Source organism: Lontra canadensis, unplaced genomic scaffold (genome assembly GCF_010015895.1).
Source record: "Lontra canadensis isolate GAN:19392208 unplaced genomic scaffold, GSC_riverotter_1.0 scaffold21, whole genome shotgun sequence".
Taxonomy (NCBI): domain Eukaryota; kingdom Metazoa; phylum Chordata; class Mammalia; order Carnivora; family Mustelidae; genus Lontra; species Lontra canadensis.
Genome location: NW_022631015.1, coordinates 6,024,219 through 6,049,464, shown reverse-complemented (window position 1 = coordinate 6,049,464; position 25,246 = coordinate 6,024,219). Strand labels below are relative to the sequence as shown.

Below are 25,246 nucleotides of genomic sequence, written 5' to 3'. Positions count from 1 at the left end.
AACAAAAGCAGATGCAGAGGACCCTGCTAAGAACAGAATCTCAGAGATTAGGATAGGATCCCAATGGTGCCCTCAGAGTTGGCAATCCTGGTGGGAGGCAAGGCACAGGGACAAAGCAGCAGGGAACACACACAGGGGTCTGACCTCATAGCCAGCATCTACAGGCTGAAGGAATGGCAAGCACAGAGTAGAAGGATGGCAGTTGTGCCAGAAGGCTCATGGACCAGGTTCATGGACCCACTGCCTCCATGCACTCTCAGAGGAGCACCACTTTCTCTCCACAGCCTATTTTTGTAGCTATCTATACTTGGGAACAAAGGAGCAAAACAAATCTTGCTGCATCCTGTAAAAAGGGTTTTCATCCTTAGTGGTCACGAGCATACCTTCTGCCAGCAGTAGACATAAGCTTACATTCCAGGGGTACACGCTGAACTCTGTAGAGAGGGGACCCTCAGCTTGCAACCCCAGTCCACCTTTGCTGGGACTCTGGAGCTCAGTAAGTACCTGAGCAGAGGCTTAGTTCCTATGTCTGACAAAGAGACAAAGGTGTGGTGGGCACAGATTCCATGCTGGGATGCCCAGGTTCTGCATGCCCACAGTCCCCTCAAGCATAGGGGTAGGACTAGATGGCCATTAAGACTCCTTTTCTTCAAAAGAAGTTAGCCTTCAACATAGGGCTTTTTCCAGCAGTACTAGCTTTCCACCCTGCAAGAATGGCATTATTAAACCCAAGCTGAGACACATTGAGTCTTGCCCAAAGTCACAGAGTATAGATCCAATATAGATCCAATATTCTTTCCAGCATCACCTGCACTTACTGTCTGCCATTGACATGTAGTTGGCTTTGGCTGGGGGCCTAGCACCGTTACTCTTTTAAGCCCTCAGTGGCTCATACACAGCCAGGTTGGAAGACCATTGCCCTGGCAGCTGAAACTGAAAAGAAAGTTTGCTAATGTTGATCGGAAAGAATACTTTCTCTCCACACCCCCATGACGTACAAATGCAATAGCCATTTCATATGTGGGTTTCTCCTAGCCTGTCTCCACAAGGGACTGTGCTGCTGGGCTGGCCAGAGATTTTAGCCCAAGTAAATTTCCTAAGCTCTATGTTCAAGGGAAGACGATGATTTAGCCACTTTCATTTTAGCCTCATCTCCCTGGAAAACTGTAAACTGCGGTAAGGGTGCTTATTAAGAGGATATTTATCAGCACGGTTGCTATAATTTGCAAGTGAATGAGGAGGCTGTTTGTGCTCCCATGGCCTTCTCCAGAGGGAAAGCCAAAATCCTCGGGAAGCTTTACTTTTTTTTTTTTTTCCCCCTCAAAATGACAAATATCCCTGATGTCTACCCTATCACGGCCTATCCTGATTCCTAAATTCATATTTTGGTCTTGCACATCCTATGGCTAGTGCCACAAAGCCAGGATTATTCTGCTGAAGAATGAGGTCACTATTTATCATCCTTCAAATATCTGTGCCGCATGCATGGGACCACTTGTACCCCAAGCATGAAACCATCTCCCCACCTCATGGCAGTCCTTGTGGTGCAGTAGGGTTGTATGGGAGAGGCAATGCACAGTGCAGGTCAGAGAATGGGCCAGCCCAGGGTGAAGGTCAGGGAACAGGCTATGGGCTAGCCCAGGGTTTCCTTCTCTAGCAGCTCACAGCTATGGGACCACCAACACTTTGCTGACCGTTCTTAACCCACTTGGCACACTCATCTCTAAAACAGGGATAAGAATACATACCTCACAGGTGGTTATTGCTGTGAGGTTTAGATTAAATAATTTGTAAGTGTCCCTGAAACCTTGTGGCTGTTCAGTAAATGTCGGCTACTTGCTTTCACCTCAGTAGAGGTCAGAGTCCATGTAAATTCAGAACGTTTTGTGAGAAAGTAGAGAAAAGTTGCTCTTTGTAACCTCAACTTTGAAAGTTCAGGTTTTATCAAGTTCCCCCTTACCTAATAAAAACCATTACGTTTTCACTCAGTTTTAAAGTTTACAAGTCATGCTCACATAGATCATAGCTCGCTCGGTGCTGTCTCACTAACGTGTTACTATGAGATTGGCAGAACAAGTATAACCATTTTCATTTTATAGAAGAAGGAACTGAAGTTCAGAGAGGATAAAGTAGTTTTCCAAAAGTACACATTCAAGATCAGAACCCAAGGTTCTTGCAGCTAATCCAGAGTGGCCCTGATCCACCCTCTCAGAACTGGGGCTGGGGCAATCCCTCTGCCTGTCACCACCTTCCTCTTTCCATTTTTTTTTCTTTATTCCTTTTAGCTTTAACAGGGTATGATTAATGTAAACTATTGTACATATTTAATAGATATATCTTGATGGGTTTGGACATATGCATACACCTGTGACATCTTCCCCACAATGAAGGAAATAGGCATGGCCCTGACCTCCACAAATTTCCTTGTGTTCTTTCGTGAGCTTCTGTGGGTTGGTTGGTAAGAACAAGTAACATGAGTTTCTTTAGTTCGCTGACTCCCATGCATCTTCCAACTTTCAACTTGGCTGTTACTTCCTCACCACCCTCCCACCCTGCCCCACCCCACTCCACTGCCCCAGGTTCTCTCGCAATATCTTCAGCATCCCCCCCACCCCAGGTACTTATTGTACAGCATTGTTAAGTCCTCACATGCCTCTTATCTCTCCACACGGCCATCTTTGTACTGTTGGCAGTATTTCTCTTCACTGTCCCAGGGTGGCTACAGAAGGTCCAAGCATCACCTCACTTCAGGTGAAAACATTGAAAAGCAGGAAGGGAAGGGCAAACCCTCTCATTTTATAACAGAGAAGAATCCTTCCAAGAAGCCACCCAGCAGACTTCCTCTTCTTCCCAGAAGGAGGTCACAAAACCACGGCCAGATTAAGAGCAGTCTGGGAAAGTGAATAACGGGTGTGATGGTTTGGGCTCCTTTCTGAAGAGGTAGAATTCACCAACAAGAAAAATGGGAGAAAGAGTGAATGATGTTTAAACAATCAATATCCAAATACTCTTCATTTATAATGTCTGATGACTAAAATAAGCTAGCTTGTCCTTCAGGTTCATTTTAAAACAAATTCAGCCCTGTGAATCCAATGTTGTTAAGAGAAGAACATGTCCACTCTAGGGATCCCGGACGGTACACCACGGAGAGATTTTGATGACAAGGACTTCAGAGGGTAGCTAACGCTCTCTTCTCCTGTTTTTAGGTCAACAGTGATCTCATTTACGTTACAGCCAAGAAAGATGGCACTCATGTGGTTGAAGCTGTTGATACCACTCACATTGGGAAATTGATCGTGACCAAAGAAATTGGAGGAGATGGCATAAAGGATATTACTGATACCTACAAGTTCCAAGAAGGTAACTTAATGCCCCTGAATGAAGATTTCTTTGCCCAAGTTTGTTTAATACTTACTTACTGTCACTATGAAATGTGTTCTGGAGAAAATACCCTAAACTTTCATGAGGGAGACACCTCACACCCACAATTTCTCCTTGTAGTTTTCTTGATTTGCTCTGAGCAGAATTCCCCTTTGCATCACTTGTGAAGACAATCTTCTTTAAAGTCATGTCTTTTTTAACAGAATCTAGTTCTTGCCCACAAAAACATGGAAGAATCTTAACTTCCAATAATAGAAAACACTGTGCAACTGATGTGATTTTAGTTCAATAATAGAAATTTAAACAACCGTTCACAGCTGTTTAATACTTAACAAACTATTTTTACATGCATTGTTCCGTTGAATTATCATGGAAGCCCCTTGAGATAGATAATACAATATCAACAGGAAGTGTGGTCTCAGTAATTCAGGTCCATTAGGTCAAAGTCGCATTTCAATCATAAAATAACGTTAATGTTAATAGTGTTTATTGGGAGCTTCCAAGGGAGCTCTGGAGTTCAAAGCCATTTCAGTCAGTACCAGGCACCTACTCTAATGTCTGGAATTACATTTGGTGCCAGGGATCCCCATGGTGAGCAGGATTCAGTTTCTGTTCCTGGAAAAGTGATAGGATCATCATGTGGAGGGTTTGGGGAGCAAAAAAGAAAGACACTCAGTCCAGCCAGAAGATTCAGAAAAAGCAGAGCAGAGTGAGAGAAATCACAGGTCACAATTAAAGAAATCTAGATGGGCGCTTCCAGGCACTGGGAACACGACCAAAGGCATCTGGGAGGTGTGAGTTAGTCGGTGTGTTTAGGGTTCTAAAAACATCAAGCTCAGAGTGCCAGTGGCTAGAGGCAAAGCTGCCCAAGGTCGGTAGTGGACAGGAGTTAGAGGAGTTTAGGTTTCTTGATGGGGAATGTGGAGTATATTTTACAAATGATTCACCAGCGGAGGTTCTTAGGAGTGGCATTTATTTTAGTGAATGGAGAGAAATGACAAGTATTTAGCATATACCTAAATATTCATCAGTATTCCTGAAGTGCTAAGGAGGGCAGAATTTGTTTTAAATATTTTAGATAGTCTCTCAGCTCTTATTTAAAAAAGCAATTTGCACTATAAAGAGAAAGTTTGCTGAATTGAGAATTCTCACGCATTGTATTAGAAATTCAGGATTTTTGCCACCTGAACTAGTGAATTTTTGCTGTATTTCTGAAATGGTTCATTCTTTTCTTCTAGTGGTTATCATCCATTGCACAACATAGATACAAATGTGGGGTTGTTTTTTTTTTTTTTTCCTTTTTGGCTTTTTCCTGAAATGAGAGTTTAAAAACCCATAAGTACAATAAAGCAAACAAGTAATGTCCTCTTGTTGTAGAGTTATGGGCAAAAAGGTTTGAAAAGGAAAAATAAAAGTCCATAGAAAAAGAGAAAGAGGGATACCTGGGTGGCTCAATCGGTTAAGCACTAACTTCCACTCAGGTTATGATCCCAGGATCCTGGGAGAGTTTCGCATCGGGCTTCCTGCTCGTGGGGAGCCTGTTTCTCTCTGCCTGCTACTCCCCTTGCTTGTGCATGCTCTATCTCTCTCTAACAAAAAATAAATAAATAAATAAAATCTTAAAAAAAGAGAGAGAAAGAAACTAGCTGCAACATTCCATAATCTATTCATTCATCCATTCAACAACTTGCTCTTAACCACCCACCATATTCCCAGCACTGTTGTATAGGGATGAGACACACAGACCTGTTTTCTCATCTAGCTGGACAGATGATCAGGAACCAAGCCCTCACCATGCTGTGCAGCAGGTGCCCAGAACAGGGCACAGAGAAGGGAGTTTCCAAATCAGACTTGGGATCCTGAAGGACATTAGTGATGGGCTCACTGAGACAGAAGAAGAAACAGGAACTAACTGGCCAGGTCAAACACTACGAGGGGAGACTTCTTCAGGAAGAGGCAGCCCATCAGGGATTGTGGATAAACTGATGTGGAAGAAGTCTTGAACAGACAGTGTAGAGAAAAAGCCATGGCCCTACAGGGAGCCATCCAGACAACCAGTTGACTCTTCTAAACCACACAGCAGAGTGCCATTGTCATCAGCTGTCATCCGTGGAGGTGACAGTGAAGACCGAATCAGGGTCAGATGTCAAAAGAGAAAGGACCAAAGTCCAGTCCAACAGAAGAGGAGTTGGAGCTAGACCAGGGCTGGACACCAGATTAAAAGAAGTAACATGTAAAAAAAATTAAAAAATAAATAAATAAATAAATAAAAAGAAGTAACATGTGCCCACTCCAGATGAGGAAGATAGCTGAGGTACAGGCTTCCAGAGTTTGACAAGAAGACAAGGCTCAGGGTGGTAGACAGTATGGGGGTCTAGTCCAAGCAAAAGAATCCCTAAATCTGCATAGATAGTTATGAGACACCCCACCTGGCTTCTGGGCTAGAGTTTGATCCCAAGAGGTTAATTGGCCTCTTAATCAAGAATGGGAGCTGCATTTTAAATTCTGACCTTAGGAATGACCAAATGGGGAGCTACTTTACAGAAGGATTCAGAGACCACGCCTGAATCTGGTGGGACCGACTGAGCGATCATAGACATTGCCACAGGCGCCTAGGAAAGGCTGCGGGCATCCTTGGTCACACATTTGTCACTCTGATTCTCATTATTGAATCTCTCATATAATTTCTCTAATCATAAATGCTGAATGTGGCCACTAAAATGTGGAGATGAATAAAAACATAGAGAAGAAATTATTACCAGATTCAGGGATTAACTATTTTAATTAACTAAATCGTGAAAAGATCATTTTTCATGTGGATGAACTAAAGCTTAATATTAATTTTACACTTTTTTTTCAAATATGTAAGATAAGGAAACTATAAAATTTTGAAAACCAGAATTCTTAAAACTTCTGCGGCCATCTGTCTTCTTTTATGATGGTATCTGGATCCCATTTCCTCTTTGTTCCATCAATCACTCCCTCTGTCACTTGTATTTCCATGTCTCCTTCCCTATTAGCTCCTTCTCATTTGCATTTAAGCAGGATCTGGTGTCACCTGTGTTTAAAAAAAAAAAATAGGCAACCTTTTTTCAGCAATATATTCCCCACCAAACATGCCCCATTCTTTCTTCCCGCTATTCTCCACGGCCAGGCATCTTGAAAGAGCTTCCTGTCCTTAGCAGCCCATTATGTGCCTTTTCCTTTCCTTTCTCACCTACCATCCCCTGCATTCTGCTCCCAGCCCCAGATCCCTGAAGCCCTTCTTCTTCTTCTCTTTCTCCTCCTCCTCCTCCTCCTCCTTCTTCTTCTCCTTCTTCTCCTTCTCCTTCTTCTTCTTCCTCTTCTTCCTCTTCTTCCTCTTCTTTTTCTTCTTCTTCTTCTTTTTTGGAAGGTCTTGTTTATTTTTATTATTTGAGAGAGAGAGTGAGAGAGAGCACGAGCGGGGTGAAGGGCAGAGGGAGAAGCAGACTCCCTGCTGAGCAGGGAGCCGGAAGCAGGGCTCCATCCTGGAACTCCGGGATCACGACCTGAGCCAAAGGCAGACACTCAACTGACTGAGCCACCCAGGCGCCCCTTGGAGCTCCTCTTCTCAAAACTGCCAGCACCACCTGATTGCCATGTGGAATAAATGTTCGCAGATCTCAGCTTGCCTGAGCTCCTCGTACCTTCTCGTACCTTCTGATGCTCCTGCTCAACCCCTCAAATCTTGAAATTCTCTCTCCTCTTTGTTCCTAAGACACCACTCCTCCGGGTTCCATCCCAACCTACTTGACTCTTTATACTAACCCTTTCTGCAACTCTAAGCTCCTCTTTTCCCCTCACCTCTGAACGGTACTCATTCCAGGCTCAATCCTCAAGCTTCATTCCTACCCACTTTATGTTCTTTCTCCGTGTCTGAGTCACATATCTACTCATCACCCCCTCCACACACACAACCATTGGTGTCTCTGGCCCAGCTTCTCTGTTCAGTTTCACATTCCCCTAAGTCTCCTATAAAAACCCGAAACCGACCCTTCTAGGATGTCACCTTTTCTCACTCCCTCCCTTGCCTGGATCTCTTTCCCCTACTCCAGACTGGATCCAGTGAAGAGAACCACAGTCCCCCCAAGTTTACCAACTCGAGAATCAGTCAAGCAGCAAACCCTGAAAATGTCCCCTTTGAAATAGTTCAAATTCATCTCCTCTCCTCTCTCTCTATACCGTGGGCACTCTGAGAATTCAGTGGTATCAGGTGTGGAAAGCCCTTAGCATCGTACCTGATACAAAATAAATGTCCGAAAAAGTTACTTTCTGCTCCTGCTAGTAATTCTTTTCTTACTACAATACTCCTACTATTGTCAGTATATGAGTATTTTTCTCCTGGCTACCTTGGGTTACTTCCCAAGGCTACCTTCCCGCCACATCCTCTCTTTCCCTCTGTCTAACCTGTGCATTGCTGCCAAAGTGACATATTTAAAATATAAATTTCAGCCTGTTAGGATACTGCTTAAAAGCCCTTGATCTCCTCTGTTGCCTTGCAGGGCCCTTCAATCAGAGCTCACCAAGCCTCTGTTGTTTGCCTTTTGGGACCCTCCAGCTCCTCCTCCTGACCACACCCACAGGCTCCCCAAGCAGCAGCCTGGAAAGCTGCTCACTCACGGTCCTCCTGAGAGCCAGGCTGCCATTTTCTTCATGCCTTCATGCCTCGGAGAAAAACCTCTCTGAGAAGTCTTCCCTGCCCCTAGGGGCTGTTGAGTCCCTCCCCCTGTTGCCTGCCCCACATGCAAACATCTGACCTGGCATCTGTGATGGATACACATAGCAATCCCTCTGCGCGTGTCCCTGAGACAAGGGAGGGAAGGCTTGTGCTTCTCATCTGAGCCTAACACAGTGCCCGGACATCACAGTGGCTCCAGCAGCACCAAACAGTCAAATGAATGCTAATGCAGGTGACACTTCCACAGGTGAATTTAAATGCACATCACATACCCCAAAACTAGACTATTTCATATCCATTATAAAGATGAAAGTTCTGTCTCTGGATGAAAGCAAAGTCTTTTCCAAACCTTGATCCTTCAAAGCCTCTGTGCCAGTCTGGGTCATAGGTCCTGGGGACAGGGAGATATGTTCTAGTGAGGAAAATAATGTTATGCAGTGTCAAGTGCTGGGAAAAGGACAAAAACCAGGTAACGTGTTAGGAAGAGATGAGAGGACTAGGCTTGGGGACACATTACACAGGGTGATGGAAGGGGGTGCTCTCTGAGAAGGTGACATTTGAGCTAAAAATCTGAACAATGAGAAGCTTATCAAACATAAAAGAGCATTTTCATTACATCTTGGTTAATGGAAAGATGCTTTTGACCTTGCTCCTGGAGGCTGCAGAGGAATCTCAGAAAATACAATCTGGCTTTGGATCATTCTCCCACAGCACTAAATTCATGGCCCTGAATTATGTAAGATGTCAGAGCGTAAAGCACAGCTGCAGAGAGATGGGAATTCTGCAGAGCTCTGGGGAAACCCTGATGTTCCTGCCTCCTATCTGGGCCTGTGCTTCCTGGAACAACTGGCAGGCAGCTCCTGCTCACGGGAAGCTGATCCCTTGAGGAGACCAGAGGCTCCTCTATGATGCCATAGAAAGTGTCTCAAGGCTTGCCACAAGCCTTCCACTGCCCCTTCCCCCAATCTGGGCCAGCTCGGCCTCTCTCCCCCGGGATGGCACCTCTCTGCCAGGTAGGTCCCTGGTGCTGGTGTTCCCCTCCTGCATTTTGTCTAAATGCATATCTGGTGCCCATCCAAAGCGATCGTCAATAAAGCTCTCCAGAGGAGCTGTTGGCCAGGTGCTTTCTGTTAAAATATTTCACTGAGCTTTCCTTGTCATAGCCCCTCCTTCCCTTTACAGGGAGATAATGTCTCCCTCCTATTGATCTATAAACATGTGCTCTAGCCAATGCTTGTCCTAGACCAATTGCTCCTAGCACATTCTTGCAATCCTGACAATCAGAGAAATTAACACATACACACATTCACGTTTTTTTGCGAGACCTACTGGCACTGTCTGTCTTTGCAAAGTACCAGTTCTTATGCATGCCTCCAGACCTCCTAAAAGCCTTCTGATGTAAGTAGCCCCCCTTGTTTTTTTACAAACAAGGACATGGATAGTAATAATAGCCTCTTCCTTGTAGAGTTCTCTGAGGATTAAAGGAGACAATGCCCAGTATACACTTCACCACAATACCTGTCACAGAGTTAGCTCTCAGTGATAGCTGTTGCTGTTAATTGACTTCCTCAACTGCCCTGCAGTTCATTGCTAAGTAAAGTAGAAGGCATTATCTTAAAATTAATTAATTTAAAAGCTTGCGCTTTTATTTCCAGGTGATTCTTTTTTTGCTAGCCATTCCCATGACTAGTTTTTACAAGTCAAAGAATTTTCCTGTGTCTTCCACAATGTACCAAGATGTACCCAAAGGTATTCAGGTGGTAAGAAGAACAGAGACTCTCTCTGTCCCCTCAAGCGAGCATTTTGTCCAGAGCTCTGTAAGGAACGTCAGCCTAGCTCGGAGCCAGGAGGAGCAAGCCCTGAGGTCTGACCTGTACCAGTATTTCTTGCTTCCACACCTGCCCAAAGCTACTGTTTGTTTCTTCCAGAGCTCACCCCTTCTCCTTCTGTCCCTACCTTCATCTCCTCCACCATCACCCTGGATACCCCACAGAAGACATTTTCCTTAAAAAAGCACACACATTTCCAAATGCATTAGAACTTCAGTGTACCCCAGATGCCAATAGCTGTTCCTCAAAAAACAAAAAACAAACAAAACAAACAAACAACAACAAAAAAAACCCGTGTTTTGCATCAGATGAGTTTTGGGAAGCCTTATATTAACTAAGATTCCTCACTGTAGGGCTCAGGCTCAGAACGTCTGATAGGCTGGAATCAAGACAGTGAACATCTATCTGGAGCTAGATAACCCAGTGCTCCCTAAGGGAACTTGACCTTAGAGCCCTTTGGCAGGGAAGGCTTGTTAATGACTTGCCAGATCTGAGTATATGGTGCTGCTGTGCACTATATGCAAAAAAAAAAAAAAAAAAGGATCTCTGCACTCTGTCAGGGGGGAATGGCAATAGGGGAAGGAGTAGAGCGGCAGTACAGCAGCTGCCCAGGGGTCAGGTCAGCAGTAGCAAGTGGGACAGGCCCACATGGAAAGAGAGACAACGAAGAAGACAGGTCTTATCAGATCTGTGAATAGGAGAAAACTCGTAGAGCACAATATGGAATAGCAAGATGCAACTATGGCCAAAATCTTTGCTTAGAGATCCCCAAATTCTAGCTAGGATTTGGGGAGGGAAGCAAACTGGTGCTACCATTTGAGAAGAGTGTGACTGGGCCAACTCTGCCCACAGAACCCCAAAGTAGCTTCCCTGGAGAAACAGCCCCGAGAGCAACCCCTTAGCATCCCCCTTTCAGATAAGCCCTGGAGATGCCACTCAGCAGCCCAGGCAGGTCATAGTTCCCCGAAAACCTGATTTTGGAGAATTGGTAGCCCCAGAATAATGATGACACCTGTCTCGAAGGGCAGTCAGTGGCTTACAGAGGCCAACGGATGAGTAGATCACACAGTGCCCAGAGCGCCAAGTGTTTCATAATTTCTCTTGGACGGATTGCATTTCTTTTCCCCCGTCATGATCTCTGAGTCTCTCCTAGGCCAAGAAGAGGAGAGACTGGCCCTGGAAACTGCCCTGATGTATGGGGCTAAAAAGCCCATCAACACGGACGGCATCCTCAAACCCAGGTCTGATGTGACCATGAATTTTGAAGTGGAAAATGCTGTGCTGGGAAGAGACTTCAAGCTTACCATCACCTTCCAGAACAACAGCCCCAACCGTTACACCCTCTCAGCCTATCTCTCCGGCAACATTGTCTTCTACACGGGGGTCTCCAAGACGGAATTCAAGAAGGAGACGTTCGAAGTGACGCTGGAGCCCTTGTCTCGTAAGCTAACGAGGGGGGCTCTTCTCCTGGGAACTTGTTCTCTGCCTCCCTGTCCGGCTTGGTGCTGTCACTCATTCATAACTTCCTGTCAGGGCGCCTGAGTGGCTCATTCGGTGAAGCGTCTGACTCTTGGTTTAGGCTCAGATCATGATCTCAGGGTCATGGGATTGAGTCCTGCTTCTGGCTCTGCACTCAGCAGGAGTCTGCTTGAGGATTCTCTCTCTCTCTCCCTCTGCCCATTCCCCCACTCTCTCCTTCTTTCTCCCTCTCTCTCTCTAATAAATAAGTGAATCTTTAAAAAAATAATAATAACTTCCTGTCAAAGTTGAAGTTCTACCTCAGAGCTCAGGAATATGAACCCCAGAGGAGAACCCCTTTCTGCCAGAGGACCTCAGATTCCAGCTTCCCCTCTCATGCGTAGATGTGAAAACTGAAATTTTCAAGGCCTAGAGCCCCCCGAGTCATGAAAATTAAATGTAACTTCTTGCAACTCCAGGTGTTGGCCAAGGACCTGAAACATCGGAATCCCCACCGACAACCAGAGTGGGGGTGGGGGGGGCAGGTTAGAAATGCAGACTGTCAGCCCCCACCCCAGATCTGTTGACCCGGGATTTACATTGTAACAAAATCCCGAGGGGCTTTTAGTGCCCAGGAAAGTTTGCGATGCTTTCCTGTGTCAGAAAGCAATCCCCCTACCCCACCTGCTGGTATCTCTATCCCCACATCAGGTAACATTTTGGGGGACTGCCCCAGCAGGAATGATGTGTTCTGTTTTATCATTGAGAAGGTAAAAGATCTGAGCTCTGTATATAGGCCATTTCTGAAAACTCATCTGCTGATATATCAGGACAGGGGAGAGCCCACCGTTGGGAGAAGAGACTAGAGACTCGGGGCGTGCTTTCCAGGAGCCTCTGAAGGGCTTTGTTCTCTCTGCCACCTCTCATGGGGTCTCTTTCTCATCCTTGATCCTGTCCAGCCTCCCTCAAACACATGCCCTTGCAAAGCCTCTCCTTCAGGGTAAAACTTCAGGATATTTTAACCAAGCTTGGGCTCGACAGACTTCAGCTTACCTTGGAGATTACAGTTTCGACCAATCTCAGTTCTTGGGGTACAAGTATTTAGGGAGCACAGAGGTTGGTCACACAACTGGTAAAATGAGTTAACCAGGAGAAACCAGTCTCCAGGCCAACCCTTCAGAGCACTAGATTTCCGTTGGCCTGACGTGTGGCAAAGAAAAAGAAAACAATTTTAAAGGTGTACAAATAACGAGTTTCACAACGTGAAGGCAAGCAAGACTAATATGGCCCTCGGGGATGACCGACTCACACATCCCAGTGGTTTTCAGGCTTTCTGGCTTCGGGGGCTGTCCCAAGCTGCAATCAGTACCCTTGTAATGTTTTAGAAAGATATTCCCAGAAAAATGGGGAACATTCCTAAGAATCCTAATTCCAAGAAGCCTACCCAACCGTAGGGCAACAAATTTCCAGAGCTACTGTCACATGACTAACAATTAGGAAATCATCATGGTACATTTAGGGTTGGGGGGGAGGGACTGAGAGATCTAGCACTTTTCCTATCCCTCAAGATAGGAAGGGGAATACTTAAAGACAAGAGTAGTCGGTATAAAGGATTCAAACAGTGGAGTTTAGAGAAACTGAGACTTGGAATTAGACAAATGGAGATTTTAGGTGTGATTATGTCACCTACAGGCTGTGTGTCCCAAGGCAAGTTCCTTAACTAATCTGAGCTCTTCTGTGCATAGGAACAATACCACCCACATCACAGGATTGTAGATCCATTCCCCTAACCTTTATTTGCTGCTTTATATCTAGATGCTGTTTGGTGCTGGAGACACAGCCATGAACACAGCAGAAGTGTCAACCCTCATGGGGTTTGTGGTCTTAAGAGGTGGGGCTGGGTAATAAACAAAGTCCCATATAGTATAGTAATGCACATAATAAAAAATATAAAACAGGGTGAGGGAAGGAAGGAATGTTGGCGGGGGTGGAATGATCAGGGAAAACCTCTCTAATGGGATGACATTTAACAGAAACCTGGCAGAAGGAAAGGAGCAAGCTTTGCAGCCAGAAGAAACTGTAAATGCAAAGGCCCTGAGGCCAGAGCCTGTTTGATGTGTTCAAGGAGTAGCAAGGAAAGCAGAGTTGGGAGCAAAGGTGGCAAGAGAGAGTGCATGGTTTAGACCACATCAAGAACTGTGGGGCCTTGTAAGGACTTAGGCTTTGATTCCAAGTGAGTAGAGGAGCCGCTAGAGGATTTTGAGCAGAAATGAGTTGTAATCTAACTCAGGTTTCACTATGCACTATCCTGTACCACCTCACAAGAGTTCTGTCTCTCCATCTCCTTCCCCTTTTCTCCCTAATCCAATAAGAAAATGAGCTTCTGTGAGTTAGTGGGCTGGAATGGCATGATACATTAACCCTCTCCGTCACTGATCTAGGGACAGTGACCAGGTGGACTTAACTGTATGCAATAGGTTGCAAACTGCAATCTAAAATAAATTGCAAAAAAATAATAATAATCATAAAATAAAATAAATCACAACGTGTTGCAAAAAGCCACCTGATTCTAGACCTTGATCAAGCAGGTCAGACTACACTCCTAGGAGGCTCGATTGCAAAGAAAGTTTTCCAAGTAGAATGGGAGGCATACTTTCCAGATTGATGATTAAAGAGAATGTGTGGGCTAGAATCAGCTTGGAAGATTTGAATAACTTAAACCTTCCAGTACCTTCAAAGGTGCTATCATTTCCACTTGGCTATATTTAGTTTTCTTTGCTTTTTGGAAAAAGAGATGAGGCAGCTCCTGTCTGTGTCTCCCTCGGCTTTCCCCAGACACAGTAAGTGATATTGGCAGGAGCCCAGCTTCACCACTCATAGAATGAAAACCTATTCTTCTTTCTCTTGCCACGTTTAATAAACTTTATCTAGAACAATTTCTTGTGCAGTGGCAAAACACAACACTTACATAACATACTATTTCAGGAGCACTGTTCTCTTGGGCTTGGAAGCACAGCCCAGTTTCCTTAGTGCTATGATTTAGAGAATGTTCTACCCCAGAGAATATTGTCCTGGTGCCAACATTATAAAGGTAGCAAAAGCCTCCATTAAGATGGGTAGGAAGAAGTCTGGCATATCTCACCAGCCTTAAGGAACTCAGTGGTTGAACACAGGCCCTCTGCCAGTAAAAACCAGAGGAAGCCTATTATTATTATTATTATTATTATTATTATTGCTGGAGACAGCTGGAGACAAAACACTTGTTCTTCAAGGCATACCATTTGCCACTCCATCCATCCAGAGCTGGGGGCATGAAAAACAGGCCCCCTTGTGCTCATCTGAGGTTGTACCCAGTCAAGGGATGGAGTCTTATGTGTCTGGACAATTAATTTCCAGGGGAGCCATGGAGGAAGTAGGTTCCAGGATCAGGCCCAAAGAAGGCAATATGAACGGGTCATTAAAAAAGCAGAATTCAAAAAAAAAAAAAAAAAAGCAGAATTCAAGGGCCAAGTTCAAGCCAAGGTCCTCCTAAATCTGGGAGCTTCTCAAAGTTGAATATGCATCCTACGAGTATCTTATTCAAAAGCAGATTCTAGTTCAGTGAGTTGGGGGGTGGGGCTGGGGTGGGGGTGGGGGGTCAGAGAACCTGCATTTCTTATGAACTCAGAGGTGATAGTCTGCAGGCCACATTCTGAGCAGCAAGCTCCTTGATGGGAAGGGCCATACCTTCTACATGAACCAAGGCTTCTACAGAGCTGATCCTGTGGGGGCCCTCTGGGTTGTTGGAGAAATGTCTCCCCACCCCAGCTGCACATTAAAGTCAGCTGCGAACCTGTAAAATAATGCCTGGACCCCAGCCTCCTAAACTCTACTTCACTGGAGGCTAGAGACATCACAGTGCCTATTCATCTGTGAAGGGGCTTTGAAGCCGCTGATGAGCGTGCTGATGCACCCTTGCCTGTGGGCCAGCAAGTCAGGGGGCCTTCCCTGTACCCCGGCTCGTCCTACACAGTATCCTGTCCTCATTTCATGACTGCTCACTGGGGACTGACTATGCCCTGCACCTTCACGTAAAGCAACGGAAGCTGGGAGTCATTCCCTTTAATAACGTCCACAGGGAGGAGGAATTTTCGACCAAAGGCAGACATGGGGCAGGGAAGCAGTAGGGGAGATGTTCCATCCTGTGAGCATTTGCAGAGCCTATGTTCCGGGCACGGGGATGGAGGCATCACCACCCATTGCCCTGCAGGGCTGGCAGTCCACGCCGCACTAGCTCCTGACTCTGAGCAGGTGCAGCAGGTGCTACACCACCGCCCAGGTTGGCCTCTTTGCTCTCTCGAATCCCGAGCAGTGGGAAATGAGAGTGATGGAGAAAGCGGGCAGGGCAGCTGAACAGGACCTCTCTGTTATACTTAGAGCCACAAGATAGCATTCCCGCCCTCAGCCCAGATGGTGAACAGAGGGGAGCCCGGACCACTCCCCAGCCTCCAAGTGCCAGTCTCCCTGGCCTGTCCTCAACACCGAAAAGCTAAGGTCAGTGACTTCAGGAAACGGGCATTTGGCACAGAGGTCCTCTATGTTGCAAATAGGAATGGGATGGGAAAGAGCCGGATGCCTCAGGTAAAAACTGATTTCATAGGCTTCTTTGTCTTAGATGGAAAAATCATGTAAGAGTGGTACAGAAAAAGCTGGAAAGAAAAGCTGAAGAGCTGTAAGGAGAAGGTTCAGGTAGTTGACAGTTCTGCTCAAGGGTGGCCTATGGCCTGGGAGAGGTTTCTTGTTGCACAAGGGGGCAGGGCATGGACTGGTGGCCCTGGGTTTCACAGCTCCGTATCTGTCATCTCAGGATTGTCCCTGGTCAAGTCTAAACAGCCACAGTTAAAACCCCTTTGTCCTTCATCTTGAATAGGCCTGCCATGGCTTTGCGTTTTTACAACAGCAAAAGCACCGTTTGGAAAAACTGACACGTTCTCTAGTAAGGCTTTCTTGAATATTAAATTTCCAGCACATTCTTGTTTTATCCAAGAGGCAGGAGACTTTGTCCTTGATTGAGTCTTCGTCCCTCACCTTGGCTGTGCGTCTGGTGGATGCCGAGATCCTTTTGCTCCCTTGAATCCCGATGGGGAAGAGGACGGGGCACTTGGGCAAAGTCAAGCAGATCTCACTCAGGTCCTGATGCCCTGTGTGTTTGTTTCTCCTCCTGCCAGTCAAGAAAGAGGAGGTGCTGATCAGAGCAGGCGAGTACATGGGCCATCTGCTGGAACAAGCGTACCTGCATTTCTTCGTCACAGCGCGTATCAACGAGACGAAGGATGTTCTGGCCAAACAGAAGTCCACCATGCTGACCATCCCCCAGCTCGTCATCAAGGTCAGTTTCACCATCTCAGGCAAGGGAGAAAGCAAGGTTGTTGATAAGCAGTCAGGGATACTTAGTGTGTGTGTGTGTGTGTGTGTGTGTGTGTGTGTGTCCTGCTCAACAAAAAGAAAGGGGGGGGGGGGCTAAGATCCTCCTGTTCTTTGAAAGAAGTAAACTACCCTATATATAGACACACACATATAACACTTTCCTCTGCTCTCCAGATTTAAATATATAGATGCGGCTGCAGATATAAATATAACCTGTGGGTATAAACATACTTGTGGAGGAAGATAAAGATGTGTAATGGATGCAGATAGAATGTCAGTGTCTCCAGAATAAAGTGGGTCAGGCATGGCAAGAAATGGAAACCACTGGGATTGTGTCCTGCCTGCCTTTGGGACGGTAATCTTGTTCATTGGGATCTAACTGTATACAGTAGGAGGCACTCACTGAGATGTCAGCTTGGCGACAGTGGGTTTGTGTATACGTGGACGCTTGGCAACTCCCAGTCAGATGAAGACATCGAGGATTCCCAACACTCCAGAAAGCTCCCTCATGCCTTTTCCAGTCAATAACCCCTTCCCTCATCACCAAGAGAACCACTTTTCTGACTTCTATCACCATATGGTTATTTTGCCTGTTTGCCTAGTAGTTCTTACGTTGTCACTCCATTTGTCACCAAAAATCTCTGCCCAAATTGTTCAAAGTAACTTAACAGAGAAGGGCTGAGGACGGATGGAAATGGAACACAAATATGGCAACCTGTTCGCTCCCTCTTTGGAGGAACATTGGCACCATAAGTAGCCACATCCTGAGACACCTTCCTGTCCTGTGAGCAGAAACCCAGGTCTCCATCCATGTCCTTGGGGTAGGGCACCTTTTGTCAGCCTTACTCCAAGGTGCTGGAGAATTTTTTTTTTCCCAAAAGTGATTAAAAATATTAGCACAGATGGTAAGCATCATTCTTCTAAAGGAATGATCAAAGTTTACCAAATTGCGCATATCTTAAATGGCCCTAGAGGTGGCAGGGGTGGGGGGACAGTAAGCCCTGGGTCTCATGAATCCTTTGCTGTGAATCATTTGTAAAGCTAATTCATTCAGCAGGGCAGCCGTCAATGGGTCTAGTGCTGTGCACATGGCACGAGAGGACCGCCATGTAATGAACGAGTCACCCCAGGCCAGAGCTTACACAAACACAGACAGACCATGCCCATCCAGACAGCCCAAGTCCTTCATTTTGAGAAAGGCTTAAGTCATCAGGAGGCCTTCCCCCTCAGGCACCGCCCACAGCCCATGACAGTATCATCCACACAAGAGGCCTGAGAAGATAATTGAAAAATGGGGTCAGGCAGGGTCTTCAGACAGAACAGGAAATAGCTGCAAATGGAGGGTGGGATAGGGCTCCTCCAGAGGGGTCATCAATGCCATGAGAACGGGCATTCAGTAGCGAGAGGTGCCCGACCTGTAACCAGGGTCCCTCCACAATGGCAGGTGCTCCCTGGGAGACCTGTCCCACCAGAGGTGGGGCCCACTTCATTAAGAACCAATGCGCTGTCCCTGTGAAGGTCTCAGGAGAGAGCCCCTCCAAGCTGTGGGATGCTCCAGCCACAGCATAGGATAGAATTTAATTGCACCACTGACAATAAACTGGATGTATAAAGGAAACTAATACCTTTCATCTTTGAGATATCATTAATGTGAAAGATTATTTGTTGGTTGTCTTCTGGCTTTACCTAAAGAGCAGTGAAATTCCCCTGGGGCAGAGTGGAAATTCCCTTGGCCACAAGTGGAGTGACCCGGGAAACAGCAGCGTCCTTTAAGAGAGTTATGGGTTTTTTGTTTTTTAATTTTTATTTCCATAAAGGTATGGGAGATGCTATTCCTGGAGGAAACTTACTTAGAGGCGGGGCCATTTGACCAGGGCTCCAGCCAGAGCGAGATGGAGATCCTGGCTGCTGCCCAGTGCTCTTTGTTCAGGAAAGGAGGCAGGAACATCCTCACCTCAGCTGCCCCTGAACCACTAACCTCATTAACCATACCAACCCCAGAGATTAACTAAATCCAAGCAAGGGAAGAGATGCTCCTCATAAAACACCTCACAGCCTAACAGCCACCCAGATGTCACCAAGCTGTAGAGGCCCTAACAGCCACCCAGATGTCACCAAGCTGTAGAGGCCCTAGTTCCAGAAACTCTGGCTCCAGGGCCAGGGATCTGGGATGCTGCTTGGCCTACTGAAGTTATGATCATCCTGAGAGTGACTGAGAGAGAGAAAGAGGACATAGAGAAAAGGAGGGAAGGGAGAAACAGGGAGAGTGAGAGGAGAGGAGAGGAGAGGAGGTAAGGAGAGGAGAGGAGAGGAGAAGAGAGGAGAGGCGAGGAGAGGAGAGGAAGTTGGGGGGGAAGGAAGGGATGAAGGGAGGAGAGAAGAGGAGCAGGGGAGAGGAAGGAAGAGGAGGGACAAAAAGGAAGGTAGGGAAGTGGGAAACGGAAGAGAAGGGTAGGGTAGAGGAGGGGGAAGCAGGGGGAGTAGAGAGAAGAGGAAGGGGGGGAGAGGAGCAGGGGGGGGAGGGGAGGAGGGGAGGAGGGAAGGAAGGTGTTGAAGGGGAGAGGGAAGGGGGCAGATGGAAGAGGAGGGAAGGAGGAAGTGAGAGGAGAGGAGAAAGAGAAGGTTATGATGAACCTTGGCCCAGGAGACCTCAGGAAGGGGGGTTGAATTACTTGTCTAAAGCAGGAGTTGGCAAGGGGGTGAAGGCCATGAAAGAAGAAAAGCACAATGGCTAAGGGGTCCACAGTTATCTAGGATGCACGTCCCCGAATTCTAGGAAGACGTTAGAACACGTTGTCAATCTCTTTGAGCCTAGGTCAGGCCCACAGTGGACAGACCCTCTCAAGGTCCCTGTGAGGAATGCTGGGCACAGGGTGACGCTGTGTGAGAGACAAAGTGTTAGGAGGACTTGGCCATCCCACCCTTCACTTTGGGGCAGGAGAGGGATGAGACCAGCCTGTGGTGATGACAATGACAGCAGCTAGAAGCCACCGAGCTCTCGATTATTGTACTTCTCTGGTATTATCTTCGTTAGTCCATGTGACTATCCTAGAGGTGGGCATTATTACAGTCTCCATTTTATAGATGAGAAAACAGAGTCCCCGAGTGGGTGATAGCATCATGATAAAAAACGTGGGTTCTGGGACCAAACGCTGTGAGATCAAAGCCTACTTTCTCATGTGTGTGAGCCTTGACACATCACTGAATCTCTCATAGCTTCTTTTTCCTCATCTGCAAATCGCCATACTCACCTCATAGGTTGTTGTGAGCTGTATGCTCCATACGCAGTAAACACCGAGCATCAGGTGGCCGTCATTAGTATGGTCACTATTCTGTCCATGACTGACTTGCCCATAATAACGTGCTGGTCAGGGAAAGAATGGAGTCTTTCTGATTGGAAGTCTGTGCAGATAACCCCAAGGCTGCATTGCTCTTACATGAGAACTTCCGTGGAAAGTGCCTGCCTTAACAGACGGTGTGTGCTGTTCTGGGAAGGAGAGATCACATCAGGTCGAGGCACCAAAACTCGAGGTGGTAGAACAGTAGACAATCCTCAATGAACAGATAACATCTCAGTCTGTAGGCGTGGGTGCAGAGACCATCCCAGAGGCTAGAGAAAGTGGGAGCAAAAGCAAGGAGAGTGGTAGGCAGTCTACAGAAAGATCTAGAAGGCCTGCCCTGGATGGAGTCCAGGCAGGCAGCAGGAGACTAATGAAGATAAACCTCTGTCCAAGGCACTGCCCTCTTCTGGGAGACCCCAGCTTTGCCTTGCAGTTGGAGTCGCCTGGCAACCGGTGTGCCCCTATCCTTACCTCCCTCCCTTTTTAGAGCAAATAAAGATCAACCAAGAGCACTATTGCTCCCACCTGTCTGAACCTATGTCACTCTCAAAGCAGGAAGGTCAGTGGACATGTGCTTATACCCTAATGGACCCTGTCTGGGGCTGCATGTGTCCCTGTGAAAACAGAGATTGAGACTGGGTTAAATGGTGCTCCCAGTTAACTACTCCCGGCATCCCCCATGCGTGAGTCATACTGTCTGATCCTCATGTGGAAAATGGCAGGGAGAGACACTCATTAAACTTTAATGAGCACGCAGCTCTTTATCTGTGCTATCAAAATATTTTGAAGAGAAAAGTATGTTTTATTAAATCAGACATGGAGTTTTTCTCATGTGTTGATAGTTGTAAGATGCTGTAAGTCAAGAAAAGATTCACCATTTTGATTTTTAGTGAACAGCTACTTTTTGGAGAGGACGGGGATGTAGAGGGAATCTGGCTGTTCTCCAGGCTAGAGACTGGCTTGCTTGCAATCTGTGGTGTGTAATGTGGAAACAGTTCTGGTGGATTTCTCCAGTTCTCCATTACCAGTGAAGGCTTCGATTTTCAGGTTCTTTAGCCAAATAGATGAGAACTCCAGGAAGGACACCGGCAGTCCCTCTGTAGAGAGGTAGAACAGCATAGTGACTTCAAAGACTGGAGTCAGATCTCCTGAATTCGTAATCCCATATGAGCTGGTTTGGGCTAATTACTGACCTCCTTCTATGTAAAATGGCTCCAATAAGAGTCCTGGCCTGGTTGGGTTTCTGGGAGGGATCATTGAAATAATCCCCATAAAGAGTCTAGCAAGAAACCATGGTAATCATAGCACATACTCAACCACTCACACCTGGTCACCATCTTGCTTTCTCTCCTCCTCCTCTTTTCCCTCCTCTTCCTTTCTCTCCGTCTCACACACATTGTCTCTCTGAACTTCTGAGCCCACTTTTGTAGAATGATTAACACTTAATTTTTCATTCTTATTTTAATTAATAATAATTACTCTTTTAATTAATATTATGGATAATTATTAGTTATTACTCAGTACAATCTGATGCAAAACTCCAAGTTGTGAGCATTAACATCAGGGATGCTTGTGAGAATGCTTAGCCCACACCAGGACCTGGTAGTTGCTGATAAATATCCCCTGCCTCCCTCCATGCCTGGTCCCACGTGTGCCTGGGAATACAGCAGGCGCATCCCTGAGAATTGCTTTGGGTAGCATGTGGCCCTCTGGTCTAGAGCAAACGTAACCTCACCTGGTGGCATCGACTCTGACCCCCGGGTGTGCAGTGTGTGCTCTGTTCCCTGGGGAACATGCCCAGGAAGGAGACCACTCTTATAGTGCTCGGCATGAGACTGTGAGAGAGGAGGCATTCCCATGTTCCTCAGATGACCTCCATTCAGGATCTGGGAAACGAACTCATCCAAGTGCCATTATAAAACAGCTCTGTAGTATTGTCACGTGGAACCCTTCCTGCAGCCTTTATAGGACATCACAATACACTGAAAAAACTAATTTCCTCATATGAACCAGGGACAGTTTTGCTAGGAGAAAACATAACCACTTCCTGTGTGTGTGATTAAAAAAACTACAACCATGATCCCGATGTTTATAGCAGCGTGATTTACAATAACCAAGATATGGAAGCAGCCCATGTCCATCGGTTGATGAATGGATAAAGAAGATGTGGTGTGTGTGTGTGTGTGTGTGTGTGTGTGTGTGTGTGTGTGTGTATCATGGAATATTATTCAGCCATAGAAAGAAGGAAATATTGCCATTTTCAGTGACATAGATAGAGCTAGAGAATATAAGCAAAATAAATCAGAGAATAGCAAATACCATATGATCTCACTCATACGTGGAGTTTAGGAAACAAAACAAACAAACAAAGCTAAAAAGAGAGAGAGAGACAAACCTACAGACTCTGATCTATAGAGAACAAGCTGACGGCTACCAGAGGGGAGGGAGTGGAAGCCTGGGTGAAACAGGTGATGGGGATTAAGGAGTGCACCTGTCTCGACGAGCACTGGGTATTGGTGTTGAATCACTGCGCTGTGCACCTGAAATGAACATCACATTGTATTTTAACTAACTGGAATTAGAATAAAAACATAAAATTAAAAAAAAATTAATTACAACCATGAACACACAGGCGCCCCCAAATTTAAAGGAAAAAATCATTTAAGCATTCAAAATGAGAACAATTGAGAGTTTCCAAGCTTTTTTTGATACCATTTTGACATGGCTCCCTGCCTCCTCCCACCCCAAGTTGGGCCCATTCCCCACTAGGTGTTGGGCAAGAGCCCCGCAAGCAAGATGGCAACAGGCATGTGCTCCTTGCTTATTTGCTCCGTTGGCTGAGTTTCCTTCCCTTTGATTCCTCCCATCTAGCCACTCACACATTTACACATTCAGGTATTCAATCCATCCAACAAATAGTTATTTGGTGTGTACTCTGTAAATAAGTTGTAGCAAATGCTTAAAAAAAAAAAAAAAAAAAAAACAGGAAAATCTCAACACCGGGAACATTTTTATTGACTTTTTCTCTGAAATGCGGAGAGACTGCTGATTTCCCTTCTAGCAGTGGCTGCCCTCAGTCCGCTCCAGAAGTGCTGTGGCTCTATTCTAGCTCAGGTTGGCTGTTCTAACTCAGGGGCCGACGAGGGGAGGTGATTCGTAGAAATCAACATGCAGAATGTCCTCTGGCCTTGCAGCCTTGAGGACCACACAGGTCCCACAGGAAATGTCCCCAGTGTCCCCCACCTCCAGCCCAGGAGTGTGCTGAGATCTTCCTTTGGGCAGGCCCACTCCAGGCCAACACTGGTGCAGATAACCCAGCCTGGGGATGGGGGATGCAGGGAGGAAACCAAATCCAACCCATTCACCACCTGCGTACCATACAGGGAGCAGCATCGGCCCCGAAAAAGGGGTGCCCTTGCCTAACTTGCACAGATAAACCCCAGCACAGTCTTCACATCCACATCTGCTCTGATTTGAAACACTATTGATTTTTCTTCACTGGAACTCAGCAGTCTTACTGAGGTTAAATGTAGAATCCTCTCCATTCCCCCTCTGCTCATGCTCCCCAAAGCCCCTATTTTAACCAGAGGAGAGCAAAGCAGAGGGTTGCCATGGGGAGTGCCTGAGCCCTGTTCCTCCAGCATCTCAATTCACATGCCTCTCTCCTGGAGGGAAGGTAAAATTGCAGAACTGCTTGAGGAGTGAGTGCCCCCATGGCAGCTACTGGGTAAATCATTTTGTTCTGTGACAGCATAAACATCTGAAACTTTCCAGCCAGGCAAGAAAGGCAAGAAAGGCAAGAAAGAAAGAAAGGAGAAAGAGAGAGAGAGGGAGGGAGGGAGGGGAGGAGGGAAGGAAGGAAAAGGGAGGGAGAGAGAGAGAGAGAAAGAAAGGAAGGAAGGAAGGAAGGAAGGAAGGAAACAAAGACTGTGTTCAGTCTCCTGAACCCTGGCCAATAGAACCCTCCGATGTCACCAACCAAGCACATGTATCCGTTCCAACCTCCCTTGGGTTCTCCATGACTCTGCTGCATGTCTGGACCACCAGGAGGACCATAGGTCACCGGGAGGCTGGTGGGCATGGGGACCTGAGCTTCTCCACTTCTATTTCAAGTGTTGGTGGAGGCTGGCAGCTTCTCTCGTTGTGGCTCTTTATTCCAGTACCTGAGAAACCATATCTGTCCTTCCGCAGAAGAGGACTTATGGGTGAGGAAGTTCTCGTGGTCATGCTGGCCATTTAAGATTCTCCCACTAAACGTCAATTGCATTTAGATTCAATAAGTGCCACGTTTCATATGCTTTGTCAGGTGATTTCACATTTCCTCCCAAGAACCACACAGGGAAACAAGGCCCAGAGAGTTGGAAGGACTTGGTCCGAGGACACACAGCAGCATCCCCTGGTCTTTACACCCTGAGTGCAGCACTCCCTCAGCTCCCCCCGACTGTGGTCCTGTTCTGTGTCCCACCCACTGCAGTGGCACTGTCTTTGGCACTGTCTTCTCAGTCTGTGGAGATAAACAAGGATATGAGTCTATGGGGTCCCATCCTGAGGGGCTCTGAGCAGGTGTAGCCTATGTACCCCAAAGGTTCCCAGATGGGGCACCACCAGCCATGGTTTTCCATGCTCGGGGAGCTGATTCTCTGGCCATTCATGGCTGTTTGTCACAGAGGAGCAGACGGTGCACATGCTCCATCAGCCAGGAGAGCACATCCTAGACGACGTCTCTGAGCGAGCCCTGCCACTATAAGTGTGCATTTCCATTTCCCTGCTTGGCACAGCTACTGAACAACCTGTATTTGAGAACAAAAATGAGAAATCACTGCTAACTGGAGTGCCTAAGACATAATTTTTTCCATACATTTCCCGTTCGCTATATTTAATCTTAAAAAAGAAACATATATACAAAGTAAAACCTCAAGAATAATGAATCTTATCTACCTTCATATGATCCCACTCTGTTTAGGCTACCAGTTATTTTCTAAAATTATATTTCTATCTTTACCTTAAATAGAAAATCCTATTATCGTCAAGTAATGTGTCAAGGCCCCGGGGCTACCTTGTCACGTTTTACTCTGTCGTAAGAATCGGATTCTCTCCCCCCATGAAGTCAAAAACAAAGACTTGGGTTATAC

The 25,246-nt window shown here is 46.4% G+C and overlaps 1 protein-coding gene across 2 annotated transcripts in view; it reads left to right on the top strand.

The window, feature by feature from the left end:
* The window catches only part of F13A1 (coagulation factor XIII A chain), a 162,188-nt gene that overhangs the window by 124,407 nt on the left and 12,535 nt on the right, over positions 1-25,246 (top strand). For both annotated transcript variants that reach the window (XM_032861509.1, XM_032861510.1), the window contains exons 11-13: positions 3,207-3,360; positions 11,063-11,350; positions 16,575-16,735. In XM_032861509.1, the coding sequence (XP_032717400.1) occupies positions 3,207-3,360; positions 11,063-11,350; positions 16,575-16,735 (603 nt within the window). The remainder of the gene's footprint in view (positions 1-3,206; positions 3,361-11,062; positions 11,351-16,574; positions 16,736-25,246) is intronic.